The sequence below is a fragment of the Camelus ferus genome, chromosome 13 (genome assembly GCF_009834535.1).
Source record: "Camelus ferus isolate YT-003-E chromosome 13, BCGSAC_Cfer_1.0, whole genome shotgun sequence".
Classification (NCBI taxonomy): Eukaryota; Metazoa; Chordata; class Mammalia; order Artiodactyla; family Camelidae; genus Camelus; species Camelus ferus.
In genome coordinates this window covers 7,817,068-7,841,133 of record NC_045708.1, presented here as the reverse complement: position 1 = coordinate 7,841,133, position 24,066 = coordinate 7,817,068, and the positions used below count along the sequence as shown (strand labels likewise).

The 24,066-nt window shown below is 55.8% G+C and overlaps 1 protein-coding gene across 1 annotated transcript in view; it reads right to left on the bottom strand.

The window, feature by feature from the left end:
* Positions 1-1,749: 1,749 nt before the first annotated feature.
* DISP3 (dispatched RND transporter family member 3) overlaps positions 1,750-24,066 on the bottom strand; it is a 48,557-nt gene continuing 26,240 nt past the window's right edge. The window contains exons 4-21 of the mRNA XM_032495180.1: positions 21,870-22,006; positions 20,823-20,957; positions 20,238-20,398; positions 18,951-19,090; positions 17,182-17,330; positions 16,782-16,943; positions 15,672-15,833; positions 13,611-13,724; positions 12,650-12,786; positions 11,301-11,485; positions 9,277-9,407; positions 9,027-9,199; positions 7,909-8,035; positions 7,244-7,389; positions 5,083-5,242; positions 4,401-4,514; positions 3,799-3,965; positions 1,750-2,934 (exon numbers count right to left, since the gene is read on the bottom strand). Coding sequence (XP_032351071.1) covers positions 2,572-2,934; positions 3,799-3,965; positions 4,401-4,514; positions 5,083-5,242; positions 7,244-7,389; positions 7,909-8,035; positions 9,027-9,199; positions 9,277-9,407; positions 11,301-11,485; positions 12,650-12,786; positions 13,611-13,724; positions 15,672-15,833; positions 16,782-16,943; positions 17,182-17,330; positions 18,951-19,090; positions 20,238-20,398; positions 20,823-20,957; positions 21,870-22,006 — 2,863 coding nt within the window. The 3' untranslated portion in view covers positions 1,750-2,571. The remainder of the gene's footprint in view (positions 2,935-3,798; positions 3,966-4,400; positions 4,515-5,082; positions 5,243-7,243; positions 7,390-7,908; positions 8,036-9,026; positions 9,200-9,276; positions 9,408-11,300; positions 11,486-12,649; positions 12,787-13,610; positions 13,725-15,671; positions 15,834-16,781; positions 16,944-17,181; positions 17,331-18,950; positions 19,091-20,237; positions 20,399-20,822; positions 20,958-21,869; positions 22,007-24,066) is intronic.

The window sequence follows — 24,066 nt, the reverse complement described above, 5'->3', positions numbered from 1 at the left end:
GAGGAGTTGTTTCTTAAAAGCCAGGAAATGGGTGAAGAGAGGGTTTCTTCCCAAATGGGCATTATTTGGACTGCATGCAAATAATATGCAAATGATGCTGCCTCCATGTTAAAACTGGAAGGTCTCAGGACAAGGACCTGGAGATGACAGTCCTTCTTCTGAGCACCTACTGGGATGTCTTGTCAACTTGGCAACCCCCCCCATCCCACCCCCTCCCACCTGGCCTTCTGTAATCTTGCCCATTTCTCCCAAACTGGGGGAGGGAGGTGCATCCCTGGAAGAGGTGCAACCTTGCAGTCGTGGTCCCTCCCCACCTACAAGGGCTGCCAGAGCCTGGGTTGACCTGCCTGAATCCCTATCTGCCTTTCAGGGCTGTGTTGTCCAGAGCACGACACTGCCCCTGAGACACAGCGCCCTCTGCTGGGCCTCTGAGGGCTCAGACTTCATACAAGGCTGACAGGGAAACATTTAAGGGTGAAGCATTGAACAAATGCAAGGGTTTCCGTCCCAGTTTCTCTAAGATCAGGCTCTTGATTGAACATCCCTGTAACGTTATCAGTCTTTGTTACAATTCCCAGAGAGGCTGCTCACCCACGCGGGTGAGCACACACCCCAGGAAAGCCTGGCTGGGGTCGAGCTGGCTCCACCACCACTGGCTGCGTGACCCAGGCAAGTCCATTTCTCGGAGCCTTGCGATCCCATGTGTAAAATGGGTCTGAGCACCCCCTCCCTAAGGTTAACAAATGAGCTGACGAGTGCTGAGCCCTGTTATGGGTTGAACCGTGTCCCTCAAAACATATGTTGAAGCTAACCTGGTACCTGTACATGGGAGCTTATCTGGAAATAGAGCCTTTGCAGGTGACCAAGTTAAGATGAGGTCATTAGGATCCAACATGAGACCCTCACAGAAAAGATGGGCACCTGAAGACAGAGGCAAAGACTGGGGTGATGCATCCACGAGCCAACGAACAGCAAGGATTGCCAGCAACCAGGAGAGCCAGGAGAGAGGCACGGGACAGATTCGCCCTGAGCATCTTCAGAAGGACCCACCCTGCCAACACCCTGCTGCGGACTTCTAGCCTCCAGCACTGCGACAGAATAAATTCCTGCTCTGATGAGCCACTCGGTTTGCAGCACTTTGCTAGGACAGCACAAGCAGACTAAGACAAACCCTCTTCTATGTGTCAACTCGTGCCATTAATTGCTTGATGTCTGTCTTCACCATAGACAGTGGGTCCAAAGATCTGATGTTCCCTCAGCAAATACTGAGCACCTGCTGGGTGCCAGGCATGCATGGGGCGGGGACACGTGTTGCACGTCTGTCACGCATGCCCCACCCCCTAGTTTATGTTTACAGATGACCAGGTGAGCTGACCTGGAAACCACCCTTGAGGATGTCTTTCCTAGCCTATAAGGCTCAGTCTGTGTCCAGCTTCTTAAAGCCCAGGGGGCAATGTCTGTCCCAAGGAGGAAGGTCAGTGCCCAGCACAATACTAGGCACCCTGAAGGTGCTAATGAATGTCCTGGTGGGGAGCCTGGTGAGCCCCACTCCCAAAGTGTGCACACACCCTCACCCTGGACCCACAGAGCACTCTGTGACCCTGCTCCCCGGAAGGTCCGGTGCTTCCTGCCCCACCTCCATCCCCCTCCAGGGCCAGGATCCGGCCTGGGCAGCACGCGCGAGCACTTAGTTATTTCAATTTTAAGAACACGATGGAGCCAGCGATGCTTAAAATGCTTGTTAATGGCGGCGGTCTGCAGTTTCATTTCACTTTAATAAGAACCATCTGCTGTGAGCAGGCGGCAGGCACAGCCAGCTCCCCATCCCAGGGGCTGTCCCCCTCCCCCAGATTCCATGCCCAAAGTTGGGTGAAGGAGGTAGGGGCTCAGATCCGTGAGGAAGGCTGTGCTGGAGCCCCAGGGCCTCAGGAGAGGAGGAGCCCCTTGAGGCTGGGGCCGGGGGTAGGACATGCAGAACCCCAGGCTGGTCCCTCCGTCCTTCCTGGCCAGGACCAAGAAGCCTGAGGAGGACCCCAGGACCACCCAGCACTGGCCGCTGTAAAGCTCATGGGGGTGGGAGGGGGCGGAGGTGCGAGGCCTGGTCCTCGAACCCACTGTGCTCTTCCTGCAAAGTCCCCAAGGGAGGCAGATCTGACTGTGCCACTGACACAGCTACACGTCAGTCACTTTGCCTCTTGCTGCCTCAGTTTTCACATCTTTAGAATGGGGGCCCCGTAACACCCACATCAGAGAGTTGCTGTGAGCCCTGAGGCAGCCTGGGGAGGAGGAACCCCTGCAAAAATCACCTGATGAGGCACAGGAGGAAGGCTGGTCTCTTTCACTGCCAGGGAGAGCCCAGGGCGGCTGCCAGCAGCCTGGCAGGGTGGGGTGGTGGCCAGCTTCACCACCCAGCTCTGGCTGCACTGTGACAAAGGCAGTGTGAATCACACAGCTGGGAACATAACTGGTTGTAGCTGAGTTGGGAACAAAGTGCCTCTGGGACCAGAGAATGAGCATCTCATCCCCCACCCGCTGGACCAAAGGTGTGCCAGTCCGGACATAGTGCCAGGGCTATAGGGAGGTCCCACTGGGAAGGGGGATCTTATAGCCGCTCCGGAGAAGCAGGAGGCAGGCACCCAGCCCCAGGACCCCTGCCAGGAGCACGGCGCCCAGGGCTTTGAGGAAGGAAGTCCTGGTCCGGGTGAAGGAGCCGGGTGCCATGATGCCCAGCAGCGCCGTGCTGACCGTGAGCGTGTAGAGGATGGAGACGCCCGTGTTGAGTGCAACGATCTTGCCGAACTTGGCAAACGGGGCAATGATGCAGAAGAAGAGGGGCACCGTGGCGATGACCGTGGTGAGGGCGCTGGAGACGATGGCCACACCCACATGCCGCACGGCCTCCAGCGTCCGCCACTGGCGCTGCGAGTGGGCATCCTGGGTGTGGGTGAGACAGAGCTGCGGCCCCAAACGCCAGAGGGGATCCCACCCTGCCTGGGACTTGGGATAGGGGCTTGGACCCGGGTAAACACACACGCTGTGCAAGGCCAGCCTTGCCCCCGCAGGCCCGATTCCACCTCCGTGGGTGAGGATGACCGCACCTGCTCCATGAGGTTGGAGTGAAGACGAGATGGCTCCCCTGCAGCAGCGCCCAGTGCACAGCACGCAGTGGGCGAGCGTTCAGTGTTGTTATGACCAGAACACTGATGATCTGCATAGTAGGTCCTCAAAAATGGGAGCCCTGCTTGGAGCTGACTTCCTTCTTTTGACCAAAAGCAGCTAAATGTATAATGAACTGAATTTACATATTTATGGATACTTCACGCCAATTCCAAACCAGGAAAAGAACAACGACTCTATGAGACCCAGAGCTGGGTTTGGCCCTGAGTACACAGGTAAGTCCTCACTAAGCCATGAGGGCCAGAGATGGGGCTGGTGACCTCACAGTCACAACCAGAAGGGCTCAGATCTGTCCCCCTGGCTAGAGAACGAGATGGACTCAGGGAACCTAGAAGCAGGCAGGGCCCTTGGACGTCGCCTGGTCCGACCCCTCATGCTGGCTTAGGGAGACAGGCTGGGGGGAGTGGACCTGCCCAAGGCCCACAGTGATGCTTGGTGGAGCTGCCTCCGAACTTGAGCTTGAGTCCCCTAGGCATGGAGAGGCCCTGGAAACAGGCTCCTAGAACACAGCCTGGTTGGGCATTGGGCTTGGGGGTGTGTGGCTACCCTTGAGGGTCCTCAGCAGCACTGGGGGGTGGGAGGAGGTTCGTTGGGGAGGGGAGGGGCAGGCAGGCTGCTCACCTCGGCCTGGTGTGGGGGCAGGTTCTCTCCAGCCAACAGATAGCCCTCGACCAGATGGACGCAGTAATCCACGGAGGAGCCGACGAGGATTGACAGGGAGATGGCTTCCACGGCGCCCATCTCCCAGCCGCTCCAGTACATGATGGTCACCACCAGGCAGACGATGCCTGCAGAGGGCAGTGGACGGCGGTGGGCAGCTTGGACCAGCCCCACCCATCCAGTCCTGGAGGGCTGGTGGGCAAGTTCAGAGGGCCCTTGGAGAATGCGCTGAATCTACAGTGGAGCACCCCCAGCTCTGGTGACCAGTGGGAAGAGGAGGGACAGGGCCAGAGAGAGCTGGGGGGGGGGCCTGAGAGAGGGGTCAGGTGCTGCAGCACATTGCTGGGCCAAGAGCTACCACCTGGCGACATCTGGCTCCCCTTGGGGAGCACACAGTCTTATGAATGACTGTCACAGAGGCTCTTTTTGCCTGGGTTGGGAGTGGGGTGGGAGTGGGGTGTTCAGGAAGGCTGAAGAGATGGGACACTTAAGTGTGGAGAGAAACCGGCTGACCTGAGGCCATCAGGGAGACCCTGCCCACTCCTGGTTCCCGGCCCACATACCCAGGATGCTCAGGAGCACGGGCAGCAGGAGCAGCACGTGGGTGGTGAACACGGCCACCGCAGCCACACAGATGAGCAAGGAGAGGGCCAGACCGTACAGGGCGCTCTGCACCCCTGGAGGGTGAAAGGAGAGGGCCCTCAGCTGGGCTGCACCACGGGGCACCCCTCACCCCCTCTTCCCCATGGCTCAAAGGTACTGGGGCTACACAGATGGGCGCTGTCACAGCTAGCTGTGTTACCCTGGGTAAGCCACTTGACCTCTCTGAGCCCCCATTTCTTCATCTGTATAATGGGGGTAATAGCAGTACTTACTCCATAGCCTTGTCTGGAGTTTAAAGAGAGAACACAGGTCAGGCCTCAGCAAGGGCCTGGCCTCCAGAAGGGCTCCCAAGGACAAAGAGCTGTCATCATGGCCATTACCATGACTTTTTAGGTGGCGAAATTCAGGATCAGAGAAGGGGGCCTGATGACCCTGCGTAGGTGGGGGCCCCAACTCTGGCTTCTGATTGGTGCTCCCGGCCACTGTCATCCCAGTTTCTCCAGGGCTCTTGGCCAGACTTGAGAAGACAAGTATGGCTGAGACAGGCCAGGCCCTCGCTGCCCAGGTCACCTCCCCATGCCCCCTGCTGGCACTGCCCGCCCTGCCGAGACCCGGGGGTAGGGGCACTGGGCTGCCGCTCGCCTATGATCTCCATGAAGATCTGCTTCCAATGCTCGCAGGTCTGGAAGCCGTGGCGCAGGGCCGAGCCCTCGGGAAACGTCTGCAGCTGCTGCGTCAGGAAGCTCTCCCAGCGCAGGTAGTCTGAGTAGGTCTGGAAGGAGGACTTGCCCTTGTACGTGGTCTGTGGGGACATGAGCCAGTGAGATGGGTGGACGGCTGGGGTAGGGGTGGGGCAAGGGGGGCCTATCACCCTACCCTGGTGACGGCTAGTCTGCTCTGTGACAGCAGCAGCCAGCCCTCCACCACCTGCAAATGGAGTGTGCTGTGTGGGTGGGGGTGGAGGGTGACCCCATCCAAGACCACCTCCACCAGCCTCTGGGTGCACGCGTGACTTTCACAGCGGCAGCAGATCCTGGTACAACCAAAGTCCCTGTCCCTTCCCAACAGAACCAGCTTCAGCTCCCAGAGCCCCCAGCTGCCCTCTGCCCATGTTGTTCCCTCTGCCTGCACTGCCGGCTCCTGCTCCTCCTTCAAGGCTCATTAGGGTTCCGTCTCCTCTAGGAAGCCGTCCTGGATGCCCCAAGACCGGCATCCTCTGGGCTCTGCGAGCCCTTGGTGCTTCCGCATCAGAGTTCTCATTGCTGCCTGGCAAACTGCCCATCTCCTGGGCTGGACTGCAAGTTTAGGAGGGCAGGTGGCCCGTCTGGTTCATGGAGCCCTGCTCTGAAACTGTCATAGATGTGACCTCATTGGTCCAATTCTGCTCTGCCTGAGCACAAGCTAATTTAGGGTAAGTCTGCGCACGTGTGGGTCTGCGTGTTGGTGGGGTCAGCTGGGAGGTGATGTTCTGTTGTGCAGAGGAGCCTGAATGCGGGTTCTCTCCTCTCTCAAACTGCCTGCGGCTTCGGCCTTAAAAAGGAAGGAAATTTGGACACGGGTGCCAACATAGATGAACCTGAAGGCCGTTATGCTAAGTGAAATGAACCAGTCACAAAAAGACCATGCTGTGTGTGAGGGACCGAGAACAGTCAAATCCATGTGGACAGAAAGGAGCGTGGTGGCCGGAGGAGGTGAACGGGGAGTCTGTTGAATGGGGACAGTGTCAGTTCTGCAAGATGAAAAGCTTTTGAGATGGGCGTTGGTGACAGCTGCACAGCAGTGTCAAGATGCTTAATGTTACTGAACTATGTGCTTAAAATGGTTAAGATTGTCAGTTTTTTAATGTGTATTTTAACACAATTTTTTAAAACTGCCTGGGCTTTGAACTGGTGTCTGCATTAGCCTGGGGCTCTCTGTGGGCTTCAGGGGGGTCTGGGTCCTCCCCGTGGTGGCTGGCGGTTTGGCTGCTCGGGCCTTGAGTGGCACAGGTGGCGGGAAGGAAAGCAGGGCAGGGACCAGAGAACAAGAATTGCCCACTTGCCACCTTATTCTTGTCCCTGAAGGCCTTCAGGGGAGCGATCTCACCACAGCTTCTTGATGACGGCCAGAGGGCACACAGGCACCTGTAACCCTATTCTTTAGAGGCGGAACTAGAGGTTGGAGGGGACGAGTGGCTTGCTCGAGGACACAGAGCACAGGGAGATCGGAGCACGGACTGGACCCCGGGGCTCAGCGCAGAGGCAGCAGGGGCAGACTCAGCAGGCCTCACAGCGTGAAGCGCCAGGGCCGCGAGCCCGCGAGGCCCAGGTCGGGGATGCGGGTGTGCGCACACGTGTGTGTGCATGGGTGCCTCCTTGGGCAGAGCCCAGGGAGTGTCAGGGGTGAGAGAGGAGGCAGTGAGGTGTGGGATGGCCCGTCCCCTGGCTTCTAATCTCTCCTGGGGAGGCCCAGCACAGTGGGTTCTGTGGCCCAGAACCTGGCCCCTCACAGGGACAGAGGGGAGCATCCTGGACTGTCACCTGCCCCTGCAAAACCATATGGACCCTGGGCTGTTAGGGAGGGAGGGTGCTGGCAGCTGGCGGGCATCTTATGTGACAGAAAGGCCGAGCTCAGTGGTCAGCACTTGAAGCTGACGCTCACTAACCCTGTGACCTTGGGCAAACAATTTCACCCCTGTCGGCCTCAGTATCCCCTCAGAAGAGCAACCCTGCTGATCTGCTCTGGGTTGAGGGGACCGGTGGTGACAGCGCACTCTGTGAGGTCAGCACACTGCCCTGCGCCTGGTGGCCCACCCGTGGCTCACCGACTCGAAGGCCATGGAGATCCACTGCACACGGCCGTCCTTGACACCCACAGCCCCGTGCGACAGCTGCCCTGGGAGCAGGTGGGGCTCGGGCAGCTCCTTGCACTCAGGGTGCAACATCTGCAGGAAGGAGGAGATGCTGTAGCCTGTGGGAGAAGGGCAAGAGGTGGTCGGGGTGGGGACCTGGGAAGGGAGCACCCCTTCCCCTCGATCCCACATGCACACGTGCACTCACCCATCTGGGTGTGAGTGTGCAAGGGGTACACGCCCCTCCCCCAACCTCCTAGTTTAAAAAGTGTCTAGAACCACTGGCAACGTCATTGAGAGACCTATATCACCATCTGCCACTGGGGTGGAAAATGACACCTTGTGCCCTCTCAGGAAGAGCCTGGAGTGACCCAGGTTATTGCTGGAGGAGCAGCCCCTCCTCACTCCCAATTTTGGGAAAGCTCCTCCTGCGGGTGCTCCCCTGAACACCGCACACCTCCCCATGCATGGGCGGCTCTGTGCCAGTTCACCTTCAGGCCCGAGTCTGTTCTCATCTGGAAGATTCGCACACCCCTCACCCCAGTGTGGACACGTTCAAGCAAAGACACGTGTCTGCAGACACCCCGACGCCTGGCACGTGTATCCTCAGGGCTGTCCAGCCTTGACTCGCCACTCACCTGAGGGCAGGCACTGCGCCCCGCCCGGCTTCACCAGCTCCGAGTTCCCTGCGATGGCTTTGCAGAGGCGACATAGGTGCCCGATTTCTTTGAAGAGGTCAAAGCTGCTGTCGTAGATGACGCTGCCCTTTCCCAAGGAGACACATGCCAGTGCAGCTGCTCAGTGAGTCAGGAACTCAGCTCCGGGTCCCACCCCTGGGGAGGAACCTCCCGCAGCTCCCACTGCCAGCCCTCGGAACCCTCTGCCTGGTCGCCCAGGGTCCTGCCCCCAGTAGCACCTCTGCTCTCTCACTGCCCCCCCGCGTGGGCCCCTCAGTCTCCCCTCCGCGCCCCCCCCCCTTGCTTTTACTCACAACGCACTCACCTGGGCTGCTTGCTTTCCCCTCTCCTTCTGCACAGGCAAATCCTACCTGTCCTTGAGCATCTGTCTTCTCTTCCCGCCACCTCCCCAACCCTCCCCTGAACACCTGCAGACTCATGGTCAGGATTGAGCTGATATCCTCTGACTCCACCTGGCTCCTGAATTACTTTGTGTCTGAAACCCTGTATGCTCAGCTGGGCTGACTTCCCAAGGCAGGGGTTATGACCAACTGTACCTACGGCTGCGGTCTTTCCCCCACGTCTCAGTACCCATCACGTGCCAGGCAGAGACCCACTCACAGCTCCACCAGCTCCTCTCCCCTCCACTGCCCAAGGGCCCAGCACCGGACACAAACATGCACAAGGGGAGAGACCGAGCAGACGGCACCACGGCCGAGGCGTGCAGCAAGGGCCGTGGGCACAGGGAGGGCCTCCTGCAGGAGGAGGAGGAGGAGGAGGAGGACGGAAAGGCTTTATGCACCTGTATTCTCACCTCCATTCCAGCCCTAATGATGCGGGGCTGATGGTCAGGCCCCACTGCCCCCAGATTCCTGGGTGATTTTAAGAGCTCAACCAGGCTTAGCCTTCAAGAGAAATGGTACCCCAGGGGCCCATGGGGGACCTGAATGGGCCAGGTGAGCAGTCAAGGAGCCAAGACGGAGTGTGGGGAGCTGGGGTGGTGGCCTCTGGGCTAGTACTTGTTTGCAGGCCTGGTGTGGTTGGGCCCTTTGGCACTTGCCCAATGTGGGCCCACGTACCGGGTCTCCGATGACATGGTTGTCCACCTGCCGCGTGCGGTTGATACCAAGAATGCCAAAGACCACGAAGACCATGGCCCCTGTATCCACCAGCGGCCGCACCGCCGGCTTCCCGCAGCCTGTGTTCACGCAGGGGTTGAAGCCGAAGGTGGCGGAGAGGCGGGCCTTGGGCACTGCAGAGGGAGTCACAGCTGTATGGGCAGGTGGGACCCAGCCTCCCAAGGCCCCACTGCAGCTTCCCCGCGGGTACCTTTCTCATTGGGCACGTAGAAGAAGCCTTTGGTCGGCCCATCGGGGCTGGAGCTGAGCAGGCAGCCGGGAGGTGCTGAGCACACGCGCCCGTGGAAAGGGGGCTTGTGGGACTGGGCAAAGTACAGTTTCCTGTGGAGGCAAAGGAGGCCGGGACTGAGGCCGGGAAGGCTGGGAGGAGTTGGGGAGGTGGGGCAAACGTGGCCGTGTGCAGGGGCCGGAAGAGAGCGGAGGGTGGACTTGGGCTCTCCCAGTGCAGGGATTTGGTTGTAGGTTCAGGGCTGGGGTTTGGACACCTGTTCTAATCTAGTCCCACCACATGGCTCTGCTTAACGCCCTCCCCTTTTCCCTCTCTGTTTGTCTCCTTGCCTGTGGCATGAAGGGTGGAGGAGACCAGCAGTTTCCAAACTGTCCTCCAGGGGGTGCAAGAGTTCAGAGGGGCCCCAGGGCCATCCTGGGTGGGGTGTGGGTCACTGCTCAGAAGCCCCCTGCCCTGCTGTAACCTGAACAGTCACAGAGCCTCAAGATTCTGTTTAAGGAAAGGATTTCACGGTCAGCTTATTCACCATGGGACTTGATGTATCTCAAGGTTCTTTCTAGAATTTTCTAAATTCACCCAGGCAGCCAGACCCCAGTGGCTATTGTGTATGTGCAGAGGGAGCCCAGCCCTGGAGGGCAGACAGAGGGACCCTCACTGCCGTGCCAAGGTGTGCCAGGCTGGAAGGGCCCAAGGAGCCCTCTTGGTCATCCCTGGGCCTCCATACCACAACCCCGTCCCAAGCGGAGTTCAGCCTGGTGTGGGTGCTCAATGCCCCGAGGCCAGGCCCTGTCAGAGACCACGTCCCTGTCCCCATTGCCGGCCCCGCACTGCCATTCTCTGGACTACGATAGTGAGCTGTTTCTTTCAGAGCACGTATTGTAGTTTGTAATGACGTTGTGCTTGACTTGTTAGCTGCTGTCTCCCACTGGTCAGCCCGAGGGCAGCAGCCACATCTGTCTTGTTTACCGTCCCCAGCACTAGCCCTGGGCCGGCTCACAGTGGTGCTGAAGGTTTGTTAAACGAACGAATGGAGGAAAGAGCAGATCTTCCGCTAACACAGCCTCAGCGGCCAGAACGTGGGGGAAGAAACCTGGGGAAGGATGCCCCCAGCTGGCTCGGAGACCCCTGAGGCACAGAATGCAGTCACTCGCGTTTTGGGGCACTGACTTCATGCCCGGCACTAGGCAGGGTGTGCGTATGCAGTAGGTAAATAGAACAGAGATGGTCTCTCTCCTGCCACCCCACAATCTGAGGGCGGGGGATCATTAAATACGTATCTTCCGAATTAATCATATAGACTGAGTGTGTGGCGAGCGCCTTGGAGAGGAATGCAGAGTGTACTCAGTCATTCATTCATTGATTCACTCATTCAGCAAGTGTTTACTGAGCACCCGCTCTGTGCCAGGCACTGGGCCGGGGGCTGGGGATACAGTAGGGGCCACAGTCGAGGTGACCGCTGCAGGATGCCTACGTGCTCCTGAGGACCAGTAGGTCAGTATGACTCCAGGTGGTGATGGGAGCTGGAAGGAGAGCAGAGGGGTGACACCCAGGGAGAGACCAGGCATGGCTATTTCAGACAGGGCGGGTGTTCTGGTCAGGGGCAGCCTCTCCCAGCAGGGTACCTCTGGGCAAGGACCTGAATCTTGAGAAGAAGTCAATCACATGAGGAGCTGGGGAAGAGCATTTTAGGCTGAGGGAACAGCAAATGCAGAAGTTCTGTGATGGGAACTGCTGGGTGATGCTGAAGGGCAGCCAGATGGCTGCCATGCATCCTGCGGGGCCACCCAGAGGGACAGTGGCAGATGGGAGCAGATCGTGGCCCTGTCATCTCAGTGTTCCCACTCCCCAGTCCCAGGCAGGGAACTGTCTGAACAAACGCGTGGAAATGGACATGGGTTTCTTAAAGGTTCCTGCTGACATCTCTTACTGGGGGTGAGGTGGGGGGGGGGGCGGGCTGGTAGAAACTGGCTTATCTGCAAGGTTACCGGGTGTGCTGCTGCTCCTTGGTGGCCACGTAGAAGCTGAAGTCAAACTTCCAGCCCCGCTTGGCGTCACAGGCCAAGGTCGTCACCATCCACTTGCGGGAGGGGCTCGCCGCCTGGAGCAGCCCTACTGTAGACATACAAGCGGTCAGCTTCTTGGTGAAGTTACCAAAAGGCGCTCTATACACCTAAGCAGTGGATTGACAGAGACAAGACAGGTGACTCCGGGAGGCTGCCTCAGCCTGGGCCCGGCCTCAGGCTCTGTCCCCTCCCTCCTCGGAGTGTTCCCCGCACCCTGCCCCCAATTCAGCCCCCAAAGTGGGGGACAGAGCACCGAGCAGAGACTCAGGAGGCCTGGGTTCGAGTTTAAAGATGGGGAAAATCCTTCTCTCTCTCTCTGAGCCTCAGTCCTTCCTTCACCTGAGGATCTACTTACTCCTGGGCCAGGCCTGAGCTGTGCTCTGAGGATACAGCAGTGAGCAAGATGGGTTTGGTCCCTGCCCACTGTGAGCTGCCAACTATGATGGCTTCAGATTCTTGTAAGGGCTTTGAATTAAATATCAGGATAAGACACAGGATGAACAGGCAGCAGAAGAGGAGGGCAAGCTGAGAGGGATGGCCAGGACAGGGCTCTGGGAGGAGGTGACACTCATGCTGAGACCTGGCTGGGGCATCGGCCGTGCATTAAGAGGGAAGGAAAGCTTTCCGGGCAGTAGGACAGCAGTGCAAAGGTCAGGGTCAGAAAATGCCTCACACACCCCATCTCTGAGATGGAAATATAAACCCTGAACAAATAAGGGGACAGGCGCAATGTCACCCAGGGGGTGTAACATGTTAACGAAACACAAATGGTTCCTCAGAGGGAAAAGCCGGAGGCCTGGTCTGGCCCTCGGAGGGCCTTCTCTGAGGTGCGGGAACAGTTGTCAAGGTCAACAGCCTAACTGTGGCTCCCATTTATTGAGCATTTACTACAGCCCAGATGTTACATAACACACAAACCTTGCCTCATGTATCTCCAACAACCCTGGCTGGTACTTTTCAAATCCCCATTTCACAGATGAGGAAACTGAGGCTCAGGGAGGTTAAGTCATCTTCCCAAAGACACACAGGTAATAAATGGCAGTGGCCACGACTTGAACCCAGGTCTGGATGCCTCAGAAGCCTGTGCTCTCACCACTCTGCGGGTCCCTGTCACTGACCTGGCTGACAGCGGGAGAGGGTCCTCATCTGCCTGTAGCAGCTACATCCTCACAGACCCTGTCCCCGCCCCTGACATGGTCAGTGCCCACCAGTGCAGCATTGAGGGGCCCCTCCCCAGTAGCGGTGACTAACTTCCCGACAGCCCCGCTCACCTGGAAGGAGGGCACCTCCCCGTCCCCAGGAGACACTATCTGCCAAGGGGCAGGTAGGCTGGCATTGAGGGAGAACCTGTAGACAGCCGGGTGGCCTTTGCTCTTCATCTTGGAGACATACACCATGCCTGGGGCGTCTAGGGACAAACGAGAGGTGGAGGAGGGATGACTATCACCTCAACTGGCTTCTCCTGATTCTGCAGCAGCCCACCCTCTGCTCTGCTGACCAAGGAGCTGAGCCCCAACCTTGGGCTCATCTCCAAATGCTGGCTTTGCCCCTCTCCTGGATCAAGCCCAGGGCAATGATGGGAGAAAGGTCGTTGGCAGTGGACATTGGAGTAGGGTGGTGGCATAGATGGAGGTGGAGGTGGAGGTGGCGGTGGTCCCTGCGATGGGGTGGCAGCGCAGGTGGAGGGAGTGATGAGGATGGCGAAGTCATGGTGAAGTTGAGCCAGCGTGGGGACTATGGTAGTGGCAGTGGTGTTAATGATGGGGAGCCCCGTGTGACTGGTGGGGCCATGCTGGTGATGACAATGGTGGGCACAGAAGGGGTGACAATGACCATGGGGCGACAAGGGTTAATTCCCACATATATCCCAGCGTCCCACCTCCGATGGTGAACTCAGAAGGGATAAGCGTTCAGGACGCCCCAGCCCTCCCCCCGATACTCAGGACAGATTTGGCACACAAGGCAGGTTTATGGGGCACCACAGTCCAGACTGGGGTAGTGGCAGGACGGGTTCCCATTGTTCTGGCCGAGAGCTGGTGGGACGACAGGCAAGGGCCTCCAGTTCAACCCCCCCACCCAACCCTTCCATAGTGACCCAAGAACACAGGATTTTGTTCTCTAATAAGAATCAAAGATTGGATTTAATCCTCTCTCCCCACAAGGTCCCTGCACCCTTGCACCAGGCAGGACCTCCCAATAACCCCACCCAGTCAGCCCACGCTCCCTACTGACCCTGCATGGTGGCCTCAGGCCGGCTGGCCCAGGACACCCCTGAGCCCCGCTTCTTCTTCTCCAGGGATGTCCGGATGTTGTTCTGCAGGCTGTGGGGCTTCTCCTGGAACAGACCTACCCCCACGCCATGTCAGGGACAGAAGGGCCTCCCTGGCAGGGCCCTGCAGAGGCTAGGACAGTGATGACCCCAGGGACACAGGACCCAGGGCCCCCAGCTTGAGAAAGGGTTGGTGTCAGGGGTCTGCATGAAACTAGATGGAACTGAAAAAACACCAAATGTTGAATTTACAAGACTCTTAAGGCAAAAGAAAGACACCTGCCAGCCCCACCCAGAGAAAGACGCTCTGAAGCTTTCCCTACGCAACCTCATCACGTCCCATCTCCCTCTTCTGTCAAAGGGGTGCCTCCAGAGGCGGGCCGAGGGCCCAAATGGGATACCACATCTCATGTGCTTAGCAACGTGTCTGGCTCGCGAAAAATGTTCAATAAACAGGAAAAATTAGAAACGGCATGTTATCAACAAGCAGAGATGAGGGGAGACCTCCCGTTTTGCACCAAACGTGGTGGTTTTTTAGTTTGTTTTTGTTTTTTAATGAGAGGAATTTAACATCTTCAAAAATTTAATCCTCACAATAATCCTAAGAGGTCATTATTCTTAACCCCATTTGACAGAGAAGCAAGCAGACGTTCAGGGAGGGAACAGGACCTGCAGGGGAAGTGAGAGGCAGGGCCCCATCAGGATGGGTCTTGTCCACACCTAAGGCTGAAGCTCTTTTGGCTACAAAATGAAGGGGTCCCTTTAAGAGGCAGTTCAGAGGCTGAGATGCAAGGGGCTGGGGGCTGGACTCTGGCTGAGGTCTTGGCCCTTCTACAGATGTTTCCAGGAACTTCGGGATCATCCTGGGGTTTGTCTGTCTGTGTAGTGGGAGCAGACATGGCTTTTTCCTCCAAGCCCCGAGGGATGGCGGGAGGATTTGTAGCGGCAGCGAGAGTGGAGTGGGATTTGATGCCCAGGCAGGCGGGAAAGGAGCAGGGGACGTGGCCAGGGCTGCCTCCAAATTAGGAGGGGCTCTTCGGGCACCTCTCTGAGCTGCAGTTGATTATCATGCATTTGGCTAATGCCATTACCGGGGGAAGGCCAGGTTAATCTGAACACCACCCTAATTAAATGAAGGCAGTTACAGCAGTCAGCGGGGCTTCCCCCAGGAGCTGGAAGCACTCGCCCAGGCGTCTTCTCATTTGGTTTCTAACCACCCGGCAAAGCCGCATGACCTTGGGTTGACTTCCCCCACCCCAGCCCTGACCTCAGGCTCCCCTCTGTAAGATGACGGCCTGGATCAGACGAAGGCGAGGAGATGTCTTTATTTCACCTCCTTGTTCATCCTGCGCATGCATTCCGTCACTAAGTTCTACGGATTCTGTCTCCTAAAAACCTCCTGACTTGGCCGCCACCATCGGCCACGCTGGCCCCAGCCCCCGCCATCTCTCATCTAGGTGACTGCACCAGCCTCCTACCTTGGTCTCCCAGCCAGGTTTCACGCTGGATCTCTAACCACACAGCACCTCTCTCGAAGCTGGTCCCGGTCTTTCCCACCTCCAGTGCTCCCCTCTGCCCAGACCTCTTTCCTCTTCTCCTCTCGCAGCTTGGAAAACTCCTTCCCTTTTACCCCTTCCAGAGACTAAGTTCTTCCCATTTTTCAAGTTTTGGCTTAGACATTCCCTCCTCCAGGAAGACTTCCATGATGCTGAGCTCCCCAGGCACCCTGCTTTCCATCCACCACAGCTCAGATCTACTATTATATGGCCTGTCCCGGCAGTGGAACAAACTCCCTGAGCTCAGGAAGCCTGTACTGCCCAGTGGGGTCTCCCCAGCACCAGCACAGCTGGCACCCACGAAGTATTTGTTTAATGAAATGTGGGCACACTGAGGCTTAGAAGTGGAGTGATTTGCCTGAGGTTACGCAGTGATGGGGAGCCTAAATGTCCCATCTCTCGTCTTTGAGATCTGGATTACAAAGAAGGAAGGGTCCCGCAAGGGCCACCCTGGCTGGAAACCCTCACCTGAACAGGTGATGCAGGAGATGCCCTCAGCGCTCAGGTTGTACTTGAGGTCCAGCAGCACCTGGATGTTGGTGTCGGGCCGGAAGAGCAGTGGGGCCCGGCTGGCAGGGCGGAGCCGGCTGGCAAACACCAGGGACAGGATGAGGATGGAGACGAAGAGGCCTGCGAGGAAAGGATGCCATGCTAGGCAGGGCTGGGGCCCGGGAGGCACACTCACAGCTGGGGCCTCCAGAGCTCTGGGAAAGAGCTGCTCCCTTTATGGGGAGGGGAGAGGGGGGAGGAGAGGCTGTCCCAAGGGAGTGGGCAGAGGCCCAGCATGCCAGCCTCTGAGAGAGGCTGCTGGGGGTCAGTCCTCCGGGGAGAGGGGCTGGTTGTTATGTGCATCACTTGGGGGGTTAGACTATAAGCTACAAGCTTCCTTCTAGACAAGAATCAGCCACCACTCAGAGCCCTTACCAGTTTATAAAGAGCCAGCACATCCACCTGATCTGACACAGCCCTAAATACAGTCAGTGATAAAAATAATAATAATAATAATAATAATAATAATAACAACAACAACAACAACAACAACACTTAACTTTTATTGAGCACTTACTGCATGCTACGCACGGAGCTAAGTTCTTTACATGCCCGATAGCATTCCTCACAGCTGCCTTATTCGACGGACACTGTTCTTTTTTTTTAATTCTTTTTTCTATGGACACTATTCTTATCCTCAGTTATACTATAAGAAACTAAGGCTCAGACCCAATGGCACAGTCAAGGTGACACTGCTTGTACGTGGCAGAATCAGGATTCCGACCCAGCCAAGCCGGTCTAACTCCAGAGCCCAAGCACTGAGCTCTGCTGCCCAGCATGGGGCTGGCACTTAGCGGGAGCTCAGCAAGCAACAGCTATTGCGGGACCAGCTTTGTTCTACTCAGGAAGGCGGTGAGGCTCAGAGAGAGTGAGGGCCACCAGCCCAGGTCTCTGACCTCTAGCTCACTAGCAGGACAGGGGTGGATTCCCAATGCCTGCCTGTTCTTTGGAGTGGGGGTCTGTCCCCATGCCTCAGGCACTGGGGAGAAGCTTCGAGAAGGGGGGAAGGAGAACGGAGAGCTCGCTTACCCACAATCACCCACCGGCTCTTGACAGCCGACCACAGGACCCAGTGGTGCAGCAGCTCCTGCAGCTGGGCAATGAGCTGGCCGCGGCTGCCCGTGTCGGGGGCTGGCTGCAGGCCTTCGGGGGGCACAGACACCAGGGACACGTCTCCCAGCTCCAGCGACACTGCCAGGGCAGAGCAGGGGCCCATCAGAGGCCTGGCCCAGACACGGGTCAAAGCCCACCCTGGTCTCGGTCCTCTCCAGGGAAGCTCAAATGCTTGATGGGGAGCCCCACGGCCCTCTCATCCAGCCCCCGCCTCTAGCCCAGCCTGTCCTCAAACCATCCTGACAAACCAACCTCCCCGTGAGGCAGGCCCTGGGTCTCGCCAGGCTCAGCGGGGCAGGCCGGCGCCAGCTCTCACCTGGCTCCTCCTCCACATTCAGCAAGGGGATGTCATCATCCAGGTAGGGCATGGGGCCCTGCGCGGAGCCGCCCCCGGCCCGCTCAGGAGCGGCAAACATGTCCCCGGGGAAGTGCAGGGAGCTCTTGCGGCCGCACTTCTGGTGGCAGCTGTGGAGTGAGTAGGGGAGAGGCGAGAGTCCTGGGTGTCCAGGGAGGGTGGGCAAGACCCCGGCTCCACGTGAGCCCAGGCACCCCGCCGCCGCTGACATCTCACACAGGACATGCAGCGCAGACTTCCTGCGCCCGATTCCTTTCCAGTGCCATCTCTCCAGGGCCCTCAGGTGCCACTCTTCCTCCGGGGAGACAAATGGAGACAGCAGCCGTTACCCAGGAAGAGGGGTGACAACACACAGCTGTCCACACATTGAGACCAAAGCAGGGGAATCGCACCTCCGCTGTCGTGCGGCCCTGGGGCCCTAACCCTGGGAAACGGGGAGCGGGGCTGGGCTGAGGACGCAGCTGAGGCCTCGGCTGGAGGGAATGTGGGGGAGACAGGGCTTGCCCTAGGGACTGGGAACAAGAATAAGGCGCAAACTTAAGGAGTGCTGTGTCAGGCAGTGAGCTGGAGCCCCGTGCGGATGCTCTCGGTCCTTACAGGGACTATATGTACCCATTTTATAGAACAGGAAACTGAGATGCAGAGAGGTTAAGTAATAGGCCCAAGGTTCCACAGCTGCCAGGCAAAGAGGTTGAGGCCGGAGCCCAGAACGGGGACAACTGCTGTGTCTACTGCCCCAGACTCGGGGGCAGGGTGGGGTGGGCCTTGGTTGGTGTCTTCGTAGAGGTTAGGAAAAAAAGCCCTTTACCCAAGATACTTTGCTTCTGTGTCACAAAACAGTCATAGAAATAGTCAAATCTGAATGTCCACAGTGCAGAGGGCTGTGCCTCAGCCACAGTGCCCTTGTGCAGGGCCCAACCCGGGCCACCAGCCATGATGCCCTGAAGGGGAGTGTGAGGAGAAGAGCTGAGGAGTCCATCCTAGGCCCAAGTCTGGGCTCCTTGCTGGGCTCTCATGTCCTTCCTGACCCTTCTTGGCTCAGGTGGACACTGTCATGGACCCCTGACATTTCTGCTTCTGTGTGCCCTGCCCCGAGCCCAGACCCTCCATCATTCCTCAGTGCTCCCAACCCAGGCTATCACCAGGGCCGGATTCCATCTGACCATCCCTCCCTCCCCAGGCCACCTGGTCCATGGCCCATGAGACCCCAACTCCTCCACCTTCAGCAGCAGCTCTGCACCGATCCATTCAACTCTGCATGGGGCCCGCTGTGTCTAAAAATTGTTCCTCCCCCAAAGGAGGGAACCCCGAGGACATTTAACCTGGCGGCTAAGAGCGTAGGATTATGAGTCAGATTATGGGGTTTAAATCTTAGCTCTGCTGCCTGTTAAATGGGTGACCTTGAAAAAGTTGCCCAACCTCTCCAAGCCTTTGTTTCACTGTCTGTAAAATGGGTGAAATAAGAGGTCCCAGCTCCTTGGAGGGGAGGCAGTAAGATCTCGTACAAAAGTGCTTTGCCCACTTCTCAGCACACAGTAGGTGACCACAAATAGAACTACCAGACAGGTTTCTCGCTTCCTACCACAGGACTGGGCATACAGAAGGTGCTCAATAGTGAATCACAAGGCTTCTGGGAGAGAGGGTGTTGTGCTGAGTGGCCCGCAAGTCCTGTTACGGATATTCAGTGAGAGGAGGACATGGCCCGCTGCCCCTCCGCTGGCCCAGCTCACCTGGTCTGGCAGGCGCTCTCCAGCGGTGCCATGTAAAGGCTCCAGATGCCCAGGGCAGCGGGCATGGTGAAGAGCACAGCCAGCCAGCAGCAGGACACGATGAGAGACATGAACAGGCCAAAGTCGTGGACGGCCGGGATCTGGCGATGGAGAGATAGAGGGGGGATGTGGGGCTGGCAGGCCTGGAGCCCAGGGAGCCTGGGGACTCTGCAGACAGGCACAGGACCCTGAACCACTAGGCTGAGGCAGGATGAGGAGGCCGGGGCTGCTGGAATGGAGACACTAGCCTAGGAGGGCATCAGAGGGCAAGGGCTGGTGCTCGGGGCATGGGAGGGGAGGAAAAGTCCCACCTCTGGTCTCTGCTGCAGCCCTCTGCCCGGAACAGTACCTGGCACAGAACAAGCGCTCCGTAACTGCCCTTATATGAGGACAGAGGGAGACACCCTGTTGGAGTGGGCCATGAGGTAGTGAGGGGGAAGGGAGAGAAAGCCACCCTGATGGGAACAGGGGGGCTGGGCCCAGGAGGAGTGGGTGTGTGGCATAGTGTCAGAAGGCAGCTGCAGCCGACAAGCAGAAGAGCCTTCACTGTTTGCGGAATGCTTTCACACCATCTCATTTCAGTCCCTGATGATCCACACATGAGGAAAGTGAGGCTCAGAGAGGTTAAGCAACCTGCCTAAGGCCACACAGCCAGAAAATGGCAACAGTAGGGTCTGAACCCAGCTCTGCCTGTTTTCTGGGTGTGGCTCTCTAGGAAGGCCTGGAGAATCCCAAAGCATCAGGTGGTTTCTAGATGAGATACTCAGCCTGGGTCATAAAAACTCTCAGACTCAGGCAGGCTCACTGCCTTTCAGGTTGTCAGCACCACAGCCATGGCCGAAGACTTGAAGGAGTGTGGGGCCAGCAAGAGGAAAGTCAGCGTAGGGATGACGATGTGGTGTGGAGCTGTTGGGGGGAGAGAGCCCCAGACCAGGGCCCAGGAGACTCGGGCAGGCTCACCACTGACAGCTCTGGGACCTTTGGAAACTGCCAAACAACCCTCAGGGCAGAGGCTAGATTATTATTACTGAGCATCAATGATAAACACTATTTGTATTATTATCATGTTCCCATTTGCTAAGTTCTGGTGATGGTGATTAGTAACAAAACCTCTAGGGATCTGGAAAGTACCTTGAGGCACAGACTGGTGTGGCCACAAGAGAAGGGGTGAGGGAAGAGCAGAGATCAGGGGCCAGGGGTGCATGGGAGGAACAGGAGGCCAGACAGGGGCAGAGGGTGGTCTCCCACCTGGGAGAAGATGTTAGCCGCGTAGGCGGCGGCCGTGGTCAGGGAGGTGAAGAAGGTGGCCTTGCCCGCCGTCTGGATGGTGTGGATCATCCGCAGCTGCGGGTCCTCCAGATGGGTGGCCTGGCGGTAGGTGTTGATGAACACAAAGACGTCGTCCACGCCTACGGGAGGGGGTCCCGGGCCAGCCGGGTGGCTCAGGATCACTCTGCTGTCCCCAGGGTCAGACCCAACCTGGGCTGAGAATCCAAGCCCCACCCTCAGTGCTCCTTGGCCCTATCCCCTCCCCAGAACTGGGCCCCTTCCTCCAAATCTTAGCCTCCTTCCCACCTTTCCCACTGTTCTTAACCTCAACCAGCATGCCTGCCTGCTCCTTCCACCTCTTGGGGGCTTCACCCACAATATGAAGAGGACCACCCACCACTCATACTCTACCAACCCCCCACCCCAACTCCAAGTCTCTGAGGTCTGAGAGGGGACTTTTTGGAGCCCCCATGGAAGCCAGTCTTTGCATCCTGGAAGAAGACTCTTCCGGGAACAGAGTTCCCCAGTGGGAGGCCCATTGCCATGGCGATGGAGGGAACTCACCAATGCCCACTATCACGAAGGCAGCCACCCCATTGAGGATGCCCAAGTACTGGATACCGAAGACCACATGGTACAGGAAGAGTGCCACCAGGCAGCTGAGGCCAATGCTGGCAATCCCAAAGAAGGACAGGAACACTGGGCAGGGCAAGGGGCAGAGGGGATAAAGTGGGGGGACCCAGCAGAACACACTCCTTCAGTGTCCCTGACCCCTGCTGCATCCTGCCCCACATACCCCCATCCCCAAGGAGTGCCTTCACCACCCCATCTGTGCCCAGCGCAGTTCTCTACGTCCAGAGAAGGGGCTGGGCAGGAGGCCTGAGTGGCAGACGAAGGCATTTCTGAGCAAGTCAGGTTGTTCATGGGCCCTCATCTTTGCCGAACTTACCCCAAGTGCCAGTAGGGAATTGTTATATATTTAATAATCTGTCACCCCAGTATACTAAAGGTTCCATGGAGGTAGGAAGTGTGTCTGTGATGTTCACCACTAGATCTCTGGCACCTTAGAGCATCTGGCACATAGTTGGTACCCAATTAGTATTTGTTACATTGATGAACGAATGTCTTTTCCAGTTTTGAAGGCATGACCAATCTCTCACTCACTTGGGCAATACAGAGTACCTGCTGTATATGCAGAAAGAAGCAGCCAGGGCACATGGGGAGGTGGCAGTGGAAAAGTGAACTGGGGGACTAAAGGCAGCTGACCTGGGACTAAAAAACAGGCTACAGAATAATCTGTAAGGTGTCCAGTACTCCAGAACCCCCAAAACATATTAGCAAGGTTATCGGCAAGAAGATGGTCAAAGGGCAAAAGGTTCAACTGTGGGAGGTCCTTGTGGTGGGGGCCCTCAGGTATGGTCCAACCTGCCACTGCACCTCAGTCACCTGCCTGGGATTAGGTGTTGTCTGAGCACCCCTCCCTCGCCAGGTCTGGCATGGCAGATTTAAGACCAGTTCTGGCATTCCTGAGCAGGAAGGCTTTGACAGAGAGAAGCACACTGGGAGGAGAGAAGGGGTTGGCTCCATGAGGGGCCTTCAGAGAAGCCCTACCTGAGCAGGAGGTGAGGATGTAGACGAGGGCGGCAATGCAGCTGCTGCTGATGAAGGCCAGGAGCATGTCGTTGTTGAAGGTTCTGCGTACCTCGTAATCAAAGAGGTCTGTCCCCCCATACAGAACCTGGACTTTGCTGGGGGAGGGAGGGCACAGAAAGATGGAGTGGATCAGATATGGAGGAGGACCAGGAGCCATCCACCTCACCAGACACTCTTTACCTTGGCTGTACATTACAATCACCTGAGGGCTACCAAGAATCCTGATGTCCAGGCCATACTCTAGACAAATGAAATCAGAATGTCTGGGGTGGGACTGAATGATCAGTGAGGTTGAGACCACTGCTCTACACAGATAATAATCAATTATAGCCAAATTCTATGTCATCTTCCAATTCTCAATTATTCACAGCAAAATTCAAAATTCAAACCAGCTTCCAGATATTCAGTTTTACACTGTTACTCAGAGTGCATCTAACAGAATTTATTCTTTTTTTTTTTAATGGAGGTACTGGGGATTGAACCTAGAATCTCATGCATGCTAAGCATACACTCTACCACTTGAGCTATACTCCCTGCTGAAGTTATTCTTAATAAGAAAAACATAACAAGCTGGTCAAGTGGAGTTTTAAAATACAAACAGGAGTGAGATCTGCTTCTGGCCAAGGAGGAACAAGATGAAATCTAGATTTACCCTCCCAGTGAAACTAACCCCCAAATGAGAAAATATATGAAACAAGACCCTGGACATGAGACACCAAAGAGAATGATGATCTCTGAGAGATGAGAAACATGATGGGCCCTATGGTTACCCTGACTTCCTGGTTTGTGAGAGTTTCCAGGCCTCAGTGCAGCCTAATATATGGGTTATTGGACTTCTCAAAAGAGGCTGAAAATTTTCCAGATTTGATGAAAACTATAAACATATTGATTCAAAAAACTTGAGCAATCGACCCCAAATACACACACACACAAGCAATGAATAAAACTACAACAATGCACATGATAATCAAATTGCTCAAAATTAGTGACCAATAGAAAATCTTAAAAGCAGCCTGAGCAAAAAAAAAAAGATTCATTACACATAGAGAAACAAAAATAAGCATGACAGCAGATTTCTCTTCAGAAATAATGCAAGTGAGAGGATGCTGAGGCAAGATCCTTTACCTACTGGGAAAAGAGTCACCCCAGAATTCTATACTCAGCAAAAATATATTTCAAAATCAAAGGCAAAATAAAGTCTTTTTCAGTATACAAAAGCTGAAAGAAGTCATCTCCAATATCCATGCACTATAAGAGAAGGAAGGAAAATGATGTTTTTGTTTGTTTGTTCTTTTAGGGGGGAGGTAATCAGGTTTATTTACTTATTTTTAGAAGAGGTGCTGCGGATTGAACCCAGGACCTTGTGCATGCTAGGCATGTGCTCTACCACTTGAGCTATATTCTCCCCTCAGAAAATGATAATAGATGGAAATACACATCTACATAAAGGAATAAAAAGGATGAGAAACAGTAACAACATGAATAAATATATAAAAATTTCTTATTACTTATGTAAATCTTTAAAAAAGATAACTGACCATTTAAACAAACAAAATAACGTAGTGTGGGGGTTTGTAACATATATGAAAATAACATGTATGACAACAATAGCATAAAGGCCAGGAGGAAAGAAATGGTGGTGCACTATTCATGAAGCTATATGTGAAGTGGTTTAACATAATTTGAAGGTACACTGATAAGTTAAGGATGTTTACTATAACCCCTGAAGCAACCCCTAAACTAAACATTTATGGCTAAAAAACCAACAAAGGAAATAAAATGGAAGATAAAAAACTTTCAGTCCAAAAGAAGGCAAAATAGAGGAAAAGGGGAAGTAAGAATATATGCAACAAATAGAATAAAATAAAATAGTCTTAAGTCAAACCATATTAATAATTGCATCAACTGTAAATGGTCTAAAAATCCCAATTAAAAGGCAGGGATAGTCAAATTAGATTGAAAAAAACAGGACCCAGCTGCCTACAAGAAGCTCACTTTAAATATAGACACAAGTAGGTTAAAAACAAAAGTATAGAAAAAGCTATACCATGCTGATGTGACTCAAAAGAAAGCTGGAGTGGTTATATTAAAAACAATGAAGTAAATTTCAGAACAAAGAATGTTACTAGGGATAAAGGAAGTAATTTAAAAATGG